An 11353-nucleotide genomic window follows, 5' to 3' on the forward strand; every position below is an offset into this window, starting at 1 on the left:
ACAAAAAGCAAAAAAAATGAAAAAAATGCAAAATTTGGCAAAAAAAATGTCTGCGACAAATTTTCGAATTTTGAAATTTTGAAACGGCTATTCTTTCAGATTTTAACAGTAGATTCCAAAAATGCAAACCCAAAGAAAATCGACCGGAAAATACGACTTCTAGAGCCGATTATCTATTCTTGCACATATTGAACTGTGGCACTTCCGGTTTTGCAAAAAAGATCCAAAATATATTTATGCACATCGTCGCCTATATCTAAGGTTCGTGAACGTTGAAAGGTTGCTGCAACTATTGTAGTCTAAGCTCAGGAAGGTGTGTAAAAATCGAAAAAAAAAAAAAAAAAAAAAGAATTGACATTTCGATAACAAACTGGGACTTTGCCGTAGCAAAGTCCCACAATTAAGTTCAAAATTCAAGGAGATAATATTATGTTGTATGAACCTTAGTAGATCAAGGGAGGCAACCATGAAGAGATTATCTACAGGGAGCCTTGGCATCAATTTCTTCGGAAATTAGATCAGTTGAGATCCAGTATTTTAGCAGTTGCATTTGATTTGTTGCAACGTTGAAAGCCTTGATTTGTAGAAATAAACTACCAGCAAGATAAAGAATATTCCATCGCTATCTTATGGGTATCACCTAGTTAGATTTCTTGTTTATTTGCTAACCTCAATTTAAGATGTTTTATTCGTCCAAAAGATTTGCATACGGTAGGCCATCGTATCATGAATACCGGTTTTGACACCTCCGGATATTTCAACCCCAAAAAATCCTTTACTCGTCAATTCAGATACACAATCGGAGCTAAATATGCTCCAAAAGACGGCAGATAAGTAAAGCATTTCATTCTGGACTTTTTTTTCTGAATATGCCGAACTATCGTCTGTTTCGTGTAACTACTTATTAATGGGTGTAATAAAGATACATTGTTATTGACATTATTTACATCCGAGAGGGAAACTGTGAATAGATATATTTAACGATGAACAATGCATTAAGATCGTTATATAGACGAATCGTGTCATTTCAATATTATTGATCATAATCCTGGTAATATTTCCAAGGAACAGTTCCAGTACCGTAATTGACGTTTATTGTTTATTCCTGAAAGGGTTACTGCAGTTAACTTTCACAGTCCGTTTAATATCTGATACAATGTCAGAGTTAGTGGAAATATTAGGTGATAGTGTTCTGAACAACCAAGGACAACAAGTTAATGTAAAAGATTTAAGTAGTGAAGATGTAGTTTTAGGTGAGTGCATTAAAATAAATCTGATTGTCTCAGTAATATGGTCACTAGTAAGTGGTCACATGGAAAAATAGCCACAGTTTTGCATGAATAATTTAACATATTATATGTAATCCTACTCCGATCTGATCTCAGCAAATTTCATTATAGTTTATTTCAAATAATGATAGAAAAATATTTTCTTTAAATATTTGTTTATGCTCCTAATATTTTATATTCAACGCAAGAATTATTATGTTCATGTAGGCCAATCTTTCCTAATATTAAAACTCTGTATATAGGCCCTATGTCACCGTGAGAGTGAAAGATACCGGAATTTTGACGTAGTATCTAAAGAAACCGATATATTTTATTGCATGTAAGCACATTTTTGAAGGCTTAAATTGCGACGGCGAGCCGTGAACAATACTACTTTTTAGCACAGCTAAAAAAATTCCCGTTTCTGAGTCTAGGGTCAAACAAATCTGTTCGTATAACATGCATTTTGAAATTTAAAGGGGTACAGCCGCCCAATTGTGGCAGTTTTTCAATGTGAACATTTCAGTTAGCTGAAGTGGCGAAAGGCTGAGCCACTTAACCATGTGATTAATTATCTTTATTTATTAGGACGAATGTAAGTGATATGTATACGGGCATCTGAAGTTAAGAATATTTTACGATTACATCCCTTTAAAATGTTATTATTAAGACATTATTAAGAAGAGAATATTAGTATGGTATTAACATAGTTGAATAGTCACTATTTCCTGTGCTAATAGAATGTTAATCTATTAATTAGCTCGTAGTATAGAATTTTATTGTAAAGAAAGCAGGATTTCCTTTTTCAAGATCTTTACATTGAAAACCACAATTATATTTTCTATTTATGCTTCTCTTAGTGGTTTCTCTAGAGAAAATCCTCAAATGTATTAAGGCCGTACGACTGACAAATATACATTCTATGATTATCATCTCGACAAAACTGTCATTCCAAGTCATAAACGTGTAGGAGACGGGTGAGTAGGGAGGGAGTGCAATTATCATTTTTTCGGGCAGCAACCCGAAAACAAAGAAAAATACAGGTAAAATTCGTCGTCTATCTTGACTGCAATAGCTTTAAATCCTTTATGAATTTTTTTAGCCATACCTGGAACGATTGATACACCTGCTTGCAATCAGATAAAGCCCTAGTAGGTGTTGACATATTCGTTATCAATCTCATGCAATTAGTTAATGAAACGATATAGCCTATGGTACAAACCATTTTCATTCCGAATGTTATAAAAAACTACAGATAACAAAACGCTTGAAACAAATAAAACCAATACATTTATTGACGTCATTGCTCCGACCTATAATTCACTTTTGAACACGTAGCATGTGAGGAAGTATGTCAATCATAAATGAGGAAGTATTTTATGATGAAAAGTGACATCAGGTGTCTAGAAGAGTACGCATACACTGCACGACATAGGGATATTTAGAGATACAAGTACACTATTGTATTCTTTAGATTATAATTATCATATATTTTAAACTGTATATTCAATTAATCAAATTGATATCATCTTTGATGTCAATGGCTACTCCGAAAAGTAACGACTTTCGTGCTAAAAGGTCCTGCTAAAAAGTCCATAAAATTCAGATTCTAGAACGCCATTTATTATCTGTATGTTATTTCAGGATTGTACTATTCCGGTCACTGGTGTCCACCATGTCGTATGTTTACTCCAACTTTGATCAAATTTTATGATAAGATAAAGAGCAAAGGCAAAAAATTTGAAATAGTTTTTATTTCATCGGACAGAGATGAAGAATCATATGAAGAATATATGAAAACTATGCCATGGTTATCACTTCCGTTCGGCCCCAAATCGGTGAGAATCTATACTTTCTGTTTTTATCATGTTTACTATTTTGCTTCTAATTTGGTTGATGATTTATATACCACCAAGGAACTTTACGAAATTACAGAAAGAAAGAAATGACTATTTAAGTTCATGGGTACCGTCTACCAACTGGTCCTCGACATTGATCTTTCCTGGATTATCCGTACTTATTTACAGTTGGATCGATTGGAATAATGATGACTTCTGCAAGGTCACCAGAGCTTCACACGACTTCATAACACACCGTCTATCTGTTACAGTTCCTAATTTACCCGAAATAATTTTTTATTTCAGGAACAACTTTCAGAGAAATATGGAGTGAGCGGCATACCTACTCTATTGTTGTTGGACAGCAAAACTGGAAAAGTTATAACAGAACTTGGGAGAGCAAAGATTACCACAGACCCAGAAGGAACTAATTTTCCCTGGAGGAATGATTCTTGAACCTATTTTTTTTATTTTTTGGAGTACGATTCTAAATACGCCAGGAACTCAATATCGACTCTTCTTTTATATATTTTCTTGATCTGTTTCGAAATAAAAAGAAATTAACCATCATAATATTTTTATTTAAATCTTTATCTTGAGAGCTTTTCTTTCTGAAGTTTCCTGATATCGAACGTGACCGTGAACATATTGTTCTTTTGGAATAAGGGTTCAAATAAATTGATTTATTTTTTTTATAGTATTTAATTCGATTTTGCGTTGTTAAAGTAGGACCGTGCTTTTAAGTTTTGCTCTGTTAAACCTTGATTCAGCTATCATTCTTTCAGTTCACAGTGCCATCATCACCTACCAAAACTTGTACCACGTTTATTAGCCACATGGTGGTTTTGTTGCAGTAGTATATGAATGTAATACTAATGTAATTGTCGTAAACAATTAGAAAGTAACGCATCTGGAGTCATATCATCATATCATAAAACACCGAACTACAATGGCATAGGCCTACCTCTGGGTTTACCAGTACGTTTTGTATCTTGGAATAAGATTCGTTGACATCACCTTGAATCAACTAATGATAAATTGTTTCAACTAATTTGACAGAATCCAGATTTAAGATCTAGAGCTGGTAATAGAAACGCGACTGATAGACAAGTAACTCATTACTATAAGGCAGTGTGTAAGTAAATGATGATTTTGTGTCAGCGGGTCGCCAATCATCCTTGCAAATTCGGTGGAACCCTTTTACATTCTCACAAGAATTTTGGGCTACTACCAGGCTACAAAACTAAATTGTGTTTTCATCTCAATTTCAAGATTCTGTTAAATATGAGTGAAAGGGGGACACCCTGAACGTACTATAATGAACCTTTGTTTTGGTTTCTATCAATTCAAACATAAAACAATAGAAAATAGACAAAAAATATTAAGTTAACAAACAAATGAATATCATATAACAAAAAAAGGTGACTAAAAATAGTATGCCAAAGAACACAACTTTTTGAAAGGTTCCGTGAAATATATTATCACCAAAAGAACGTCATTTATAAATTATTCTGTAATTGTCTTCACTTGAACTTTCAAGCTGTACGAGTTTTAATTAATGAAGATAATAAACCACAGTAGGTGTTGTCATGAGATTATTTATAAGAGTTTTATTTGTATTGTTCCTAATGGTCACCATTGTTATAGGTGTGGTTCTATTTCCCGGTGACAGAGTTGTCGTTATTGCCTCGACTGGCTGTTTGCCATGAAACACAAATATATCTGTCATAATGGACTGAAAACTCAGAACTAATGCAACCACTATGATGAACCAGTACTTATCAACTGCCTGAAGGTACAAAATAGCATTAAATTGTGATATCAATAAACCTATAACGCCAATAATGGAGTTTGGGACAAAATATCCCATGTACACTCACTGAACACTAATGACACGCCAGTGTCGGAGCCAAAGGGGGGGGGGGGGGGTTTTTTTTTAGGGCAATCTCATATACAACCCCCCCCCCCCCCCCCTCGAACATTAATCTGGCTCCGTCACTGCAGCCAAATGACGTTTTAATCTGTTCTTCTTGTATTACTGGAACTAATTAACGGTAAATTAAGCAATCAGGTGAGGAATAGCCTCAGAAGGGATGGTCTCTTGTTACTACAATTCAATCAGATTATTGTAGATTTTGTTGAATAATTTACTTACCAAATCTCCTCCACGATACCACCAATTCTAAAAATACAGAGAATAATGAAAGTATTAAAACCAACAGTTCATGTTACTATCAGTCCAGTCAGTTATATTGCTTGGCCTGTGGATGAAACTTCAACTAACTGTCCTTTTCTTAATGAAATCATACGTCCAATAACTCAGCATTATAGTTTAGTGTTGACGGCCTTTCTTTCCAGGCTTCTGAATGTGTTTTCTAGCATATAATCTAATCAAATCGCTGCATTTACCATTTTCTGTGGCTTGTGAAGCCAAGGCATACGACGAGTTCTTAATAGTTTGACATAGTGAAGAAGACGCTGCTCATGTACAGTACAATGTGAAAATGACTCTCCATGTAAATTCATTGAGAAAAATTGGAATGTACAACTTACCACTACTATTCCGATAATACTGCTAACTGAAAAATATTTCTTGAAATGTAATTAAACTCCCATTAAAGCTTTAAATGTCTTATTATATAACAGCGACAGGGGTTTTCAATAAAAAGTATGTATTGATACGTTTATATAAGAATGTAGGTCCAGCTGTTTTATTCCGTGCTGTTTTCTGCATGACTCTTGTCTTCCTTGATTTGACAAAATTCTTCCTTCAATCAGGTTTACTGGAATTTCCGTCCAATAGCTCAAAAATGGCATAATGGCTAGTTTTAAGTATTTTTAAAGGAATTATGCAATTTTCGTACAATTCTAGTAATTCTGAAGACTATATACATATATTCAAGACTCAAATCAACCTCCAAAAATGGCACACCTGTCCCTCTAATGCTAACCAATACTAAACACGGGTAATCAACTGAGCATTTGATTGGTTGAATATGACATTATTTAGAACGAGAGACGAATAACAATTTCGTCGGATCGTGGACAGCAAGTCGAATAGAAAAGGGCAATGAAATAATTTGCAGTATTATAAGATTAAGTCAGTGTCACGAAATTAAAAAGTTGGTAACTCACTTCCTAAATTAGCTGTCAATAAATAATACGATGTATCTTCTGATGCTTGTACAATTGACAGCACCATTCCAATCTAGATAAAAGACAATTACTTTATATTGAATTTCCATTAAATTAGTTGGATTTCCGATATATTACTCTTTTAATATAAAATAATGGGTTTTTACTGTTGAAACTCAAATATTTTCGAATCGACCAAACATTGATTTAAAATTAACTACAAGAAACTTTCGTAATTGATCTGTGCAATATTCTGCCTATATTTTGAAATGTCATGCGAGATGCTGAAATGATGTCTGGATAATAAAATGATGAATATGGCTTTAAATGTGCAGTGGCGTTACTATGGGATTTCATTGTATAAATGTTCATACAAGCGCCCGGCGTACCTTTGCGGATTTTAGAGGGTACAGATCATGGTGAGGGGTCGGGGATAATTTTTCAATGTTGTAAGCCGGAGAATACATATAAACGATTTTTGAAGTGAAATATCTTGTATGACCCCACGGGGACATTGGGCATTGCCCAAAAAATTACCACCTAAATACACCTCTTTCACTACTTACAATAATAAGTAATATCATTCCAACATTTATAAAGCGAACCATGAATACCTGAAATATGTAAAATTATTAATTGTGAACCACGGTTGGTGGCGGTGGTCGAGGTTGTTGCCCCCTTATTCTCTTAATCAATGTACAAATAGATTGGCCGAAACAAAGTTAATATTCTGGCTTTATGAATGAATAATGTTGTACATTAATTGAACACTTCCGGTTTGAAACGGGTAACCTAATGGGTTTACCGACTATCTATACCGACAGATCCAACCGGAAGTGTGAAATGAACAAGCTAATATTATGGATCAAGCATTCTAGTCCGGGTCGAAACTTTTGTATTTGGTAAAATAAACAATAATATCAATCATACTAGATAACATGGCTACTATAAAAAAAACAAGGAAACAAATAAATATCCTGTTTTCTTGCTGCGATGATATTGACATCGGAAAACATTACTTCAAATTCAATATCATACCCTTTCTCTTGCAATTGTTAACTTCCGTTTAGGCCTATTTGGTGGTTGGGATTTACTACCAACCCTAATTTAAAAATTAACGAGAAAGACTTTCTGCATTGCATAATTGTTACCAAGAGTGTTAAGATTAAAAAACAAGTCAAAAAATACATACAATATGCGGCGAGACATCATGATAAATCGCCGATTTATCAGTGGATGTTGCAGTCGTAGTTGAGGCCTGCCCTGAATAGAAGTCCGCCATGTTTTCTCATGTGATGACTTTCTGTAGGCCCTATGATAAATCTAAAAGATAACATCAGTTTTAATTGGGTGACTAATTTGATATAACCAATAGAGAGAGATGATATATATTTTGATATGAAGCAGACATCACAAGTTTATGTCGACATGTTATGAGATAAAGTGATTTGGACGAGATACGGCCATGCCTTCTGATACAACACCTATATTGGGGGATGGAGCAGGGGGAACTACTTCTTCCGGTCCTTTATACCATGACAGTTCACAATCTCCGCGTTCTGTAAGTATTACCCTACTTTTAGTTTAACACGTCTTTATAGTAACCAATATAATAATAACGCTAGCATTGCATACTTTGAGTATGTGTATGCCTTTGTATATAATAGATATATTTAGAAAGCTTGTCGTGAAATTAAAGGCGACAGTCAAACGCATGTACATGTTGACACAAACTTAGAAGGGCAAACTCTGAGGAGCATCCAAGAGTAATCATAACGTATGTGAGTGGGAAATTATCGCCTCCCAATCGAGAGTAACAATCTCTGACAGCATGCTTTATATTATATTTATTCTAGAAAGGAATCCAGGTTCTGTTTGTTGCTACTGTAATAATAATGGCTTTAGTAAGTGAAATATCTTGTTAAATAAAATTTATATGAAATTATTTTTTTTCTTCTCAATAATGACTTGTTGATATCCTTATTGATTTGAATGATACATTTTTATAGTTTGAGTTGAGATAGACAGAGAAAGATAAGATAAGATAAGATTTTATTGTGTATATAATCCCTTTGTGGACATCATACAAATATAGAACAGTACAATTATTTGCAATAAAAAATAAAATGGAACACAGGTACATGTAGGCCTATATGAAAAAAAAGAACTATTGAATTATTAGGCAAGTTCATTCATATCCAATAATATATTTTCATATTTATATATATTATATTTTTAGGTGACTACGTCATTAAGTATATATAGAGGTATAGAACTTGGTGGCTATGCATCGTTATATTTCTTGATGGGCTCTAGTTTAATTGGTTTGATGATAATATTGATCATAATGGTATGTTGAATTCTGGAACTTCATACATACAGGCCAATGAGGCCATATATGGAAATATTTATATCTTGATCTGAGTGAAATTGAAAATACTGTATCTATAACTAACAGTACTTTATCTATAACTAACAATACTTTATCTATTACTAACAGTACTTTCTGTCTAACACTAAGAATATTGTATGCTTTATCATCATCTATCAGTTACTAACACTTTTGTTATATCGTCGACTATATATGATCTATCTGTTACTACCAATGCGGCCTTAAATATCATTATCTGTCTATTACTAACAATGCTGTCTGTTATATCATCATCTATGCATTACTAACAATACTCTTTGTTACATGTATATCATCATATGTTACTAACACAGTCTGTTATATCATCATCCATCCCATACTAACAATATTGTCTGTAATGTCATCATCTATCTATTACTAACAATACTCTCTGTTAAACAATAACTTCATCTGTAACTAACAATACTGTCTGTTATAGTATCATCATCTGTCCCATACTAACAATATTGTCTGCATTGTCATTTTTACATTATGCCTCTTTTTCAGATAATTTTCATTCGAAGAGATGACGTACCAAAAGAAAAGACGTGGTTTGTATATCTGATGGGTTTATTTATTATTTTAGAAGCAATATTTACAAATGTCCTTATATTTAGATAGCGCATGGTTTTCCAATGTGTTTTGTATATAGTTGTATCTATGTATTTATTTGTTGAATATATTCTAGTTGTATCCACATTTACTTTTACTCGCAATGGTTAAATATTGTTACTATTTTCATTTAATTATCTATTTTCTATTGATCTATTCTATTGATCTATTTTTCTATTTTGATCAAACAAAAGTTTAAATTTTTTCGGATTTATTTTTTAAAAAGGTAGATAGATAAAATATAGGCCAAAGCGAAGTCCTAATATAATATGATTTAAAGTATATTTGATATCATGAAGATTTACTGTTCTTTTTCACCCTTTATGAATAAATTTGTCTCCCCCATTATGATATATCAAGTTGGATATTACATAATTAAGATAAAGGACGGAATGTGGTCAGAAGGGGAGGTAATCTATATAATCCACTTAATCCAGCCATGGATTAACCTGTACATTATGTGTCAATCAAACTGTGGAAAGGGATGTTTATAGTGTGTTATTAGTCACTCAAGGTGTGTAAGATAGCCATATTGCTAAGGATAATGATAATGATAATAGAATGTTCATATCTTAACTGTTCTAGTCATCACATTTTCATAATGATAATAGTTTGTTGAACTGGGTTTTAAGGCCAATATTCTCACTACGGACAAATCTTTTCTTCCGTTACACTCTTATCCAGACTATATAATATGAAACATCTTGAATATTCTTAAACTTTAATTATTTATTTTCATAACTTACATTTTTGAGATCTCTAATATTTCTTGAATGTTCTAGATATCAAAAATTTTCTAGATATCGTAAATATTCTTAAGATCGTGCATAAAAAGCTGGACATCGTGGATATTCTAGATATCGTGAATAAAATAGATATCAAGATATTGCGAATATACTATTTATTTTGTGGATATTCTATACATTGTAAGTATTCTAGAAATCGTGGATACTCCAGATATTGTAAATATTCTAGACATGGTGGATATTTTAGTAATTGCGAATATTGTATTTATATCGTGGATATTGTAGATATCGTGAATAATCTACGTATGTTTCATATTCTAGATATCCTGGATATTCTAGATTATTTATATCTTGAATATTCTTAATATCACAGAAATTCTAGACGTTGCAGATACTCTAGATATCTGTATATTCTATATATCGTGAATATTCTACATATGTTGCATATTCTAGATTATTTATATCTTGAATATTCTTAATATAACAGAAATTCTAGACGTTGCAGATACTCTAGATATCTGTATATTCTATATATCGTGAATATTCTACATATGTTGCATATTCTAGATTATTTATATCTTGAATATTCTTAATATAACAGAAATTCTAGACGTTGCAGATACTCTAGATACCTGTATATTCTATATGTCGTGAATATTCTAGATATCGTGAATATTCTAGATATTTTACCATTTAGATTATTTCAATATATGTTACGAAAAATATCTGGTTTACAGAATTTACTTCTCATATGAATTGCTATGATACAAATGGATAATATTATAACATAACTTTACATATCAAATTATCACAATTATCACTTACTATCTCAACTAAATTGATGTTTACAGAATTGTACAAAAACCTGTATTAAGATGGACTACTAATGTAGTTGGTTGGTTGGTAGATGACAAGTTAACGTTCGCTTCCAGCGGATGCTGACATCGCAAACTAGGTATTTGTTGGTAGTCGTAGTAGTTGGTAGTTGGATTGGATCAAATTGGATGATTCGGTGTTGTTGGTTTGGTTGTTGATTCTTCGTTAGATCTGGTCGGGTCGAATGACATGGCGGTGAAACTCGGCCCTGGATGGTGTGGCGTGAGTTACTCGGTCTCCTTCATTCTTCCAAACTCGTTCTGATCATGGTATTTCTTGTTGATTGGTAGTCGAATGGTAGTCGTTGGTTTGGTTTGGTTTGGTTAGATTATCTGTTATCTGTTGGAAAACTCGAAGACCTGAAAAAAAAGAAAAAAAAAAGAAAGTGAGAAAAAGAGGGAGGAAAGAGGGGGGGGGGGGGGAGCTTTCACAAAAGGGGGGAGAGATGTTCTCTAATGTTTCTGCGAT

The 11353-nt window shown here is 32.9% G+C and overlaps 3 protein-coding genes across 3 annotated transcripts; 2 read left to right on the top strand and 1 right to left on the bottom strand.

Moving 5' to 3' along the window:
• The first annotated feature begins 1011 nt into the window (after positions 1 to 1011).
• On the top strand, positions 1012 to 3675 carry LOTGIDRAFT_229002 (hypothetical protein). Its single transcript, XM_009061869.1, has 3 exons — positions 1012 to 1253; positions 2913 to 3106; positions 3413 to 3675. Exons 1-3 carry the CDS (start codon positions 1157 to 1159, stop codon positions 3560 to 3562), a joined length of 441 nt encoding a protein of 146 aa, XP_009060117.1. The 5' UTR covers positions 1012 to 1156; the 3' UTR covers positions 3563 to 3675.
• Positions 3676 to 4661: 986 nt separating this feature from the next.
• On the bottom strand, positions 4662 to 6308 carry LOTGIDRAFT_154152 (hypothetical protein; the record flags this gene model as incomplete). The annotated part of the gene is made up of 4 exons (XM_009061870.1): positions 4662 to 4895; positions 5262 to 5288; positions 5516 to 5685; positions 6242 to 6308. The coding sequence occupies 4 exons, from the start codon at positions 6306 to 6308 to the stop codon at positions 4662 to 4664; spliced, it is 498 nt and encodes a 165-aa protein (XP_009060118.1).
• A 1324-nt stretch (positions 6309 to 7632) lies between these two features.
• On the top strand, positions 7633 to 9610 carry LOTGIDRAFT_229003 (hypothetical protein). Its single transcript, XM_009061871.1, has 4 exons — positions 7633 to 7802; positions 8098 to 8145; positions 8481 to 8591; positions 9159 to 9610. The coding sequence occupies exons 1-4, from the start codon at positions 7707 to 7709 to the stop codon at positions 9270 to 9272; spliced, it is 369 nt and encodes a 122-aa protein (XP_009060119.1). The 5' UTR covers positions 7633 to 7706; the 3' UTR covers positions 9273 to 9610.
• The last annotated feature ends 1743 nt before the right edge of the window (positions 9611 to 11353 follow it).

Source organism: Lottia gigantea (assembly GCF_000327385.1).
Source record: "Lottia gigantea unplaced genomic scaffold LOTGIsca_5, whole genome shotgun sequence".
Classification (NCBI taxonomy): Eukaryota; Metazoa; Mollusca; class Gastropoda; family Lottiidae; genus Lottia; species Lottia gigantea.

What these genes read in the sequence shown, in the direction of transcription:
- LOTGIDRAFT_229002 (XM_009061869.1), top strand. Translation starts at nt 1,157, where the DNA reads ATGTCAGAGTTAGTGGAAATATTAGGTGATAGTGTTCTGAACAACCAA. An exon ending in TAGTGAAGATGTAGTTTTAG is followed by an intron (nt 1,254 to 2,912) that starts GTGAGTGCATTA and finishes ATGTTATTTCAG; the next exon opens with GATTGTACTATTCCGGTCAC. An exon ending in TTCCGTTCGGCCCCAAATCG is followed by an intron (nt 3,107 to 3,412) that starts GTGAGAATCTAT and finishes TTTTTATTTCAG; the next exon opens with GAACAACTTTCAGAGAAATA.
- LOTGIDRAFT_229003 (XM_009061871.1), top strand. Translation starts at nt 7,707, where the DNA reads ATGCCTTCTGATACAACACCTATATTGGGGGATGGAGCAGGGGGAACT. An exon ending in GTTCACAATCTCCGCGTTCT is followed by an intron (nt 7,803 to 8,097) that starts GTAAGTATTACC and finishes TATTTATTCTAG; the next exon opens with AAAGGAATCCAGGTTCTGTT. An exon ending in TGATAATATTGATCATAATG is followed by an intron (nt 8,592 to 9,158) that starts GTATGTTGAATT and finishes CCTCTTTTTCAG; the next exon opens with ATAATTTTCATTCGAAGAGA.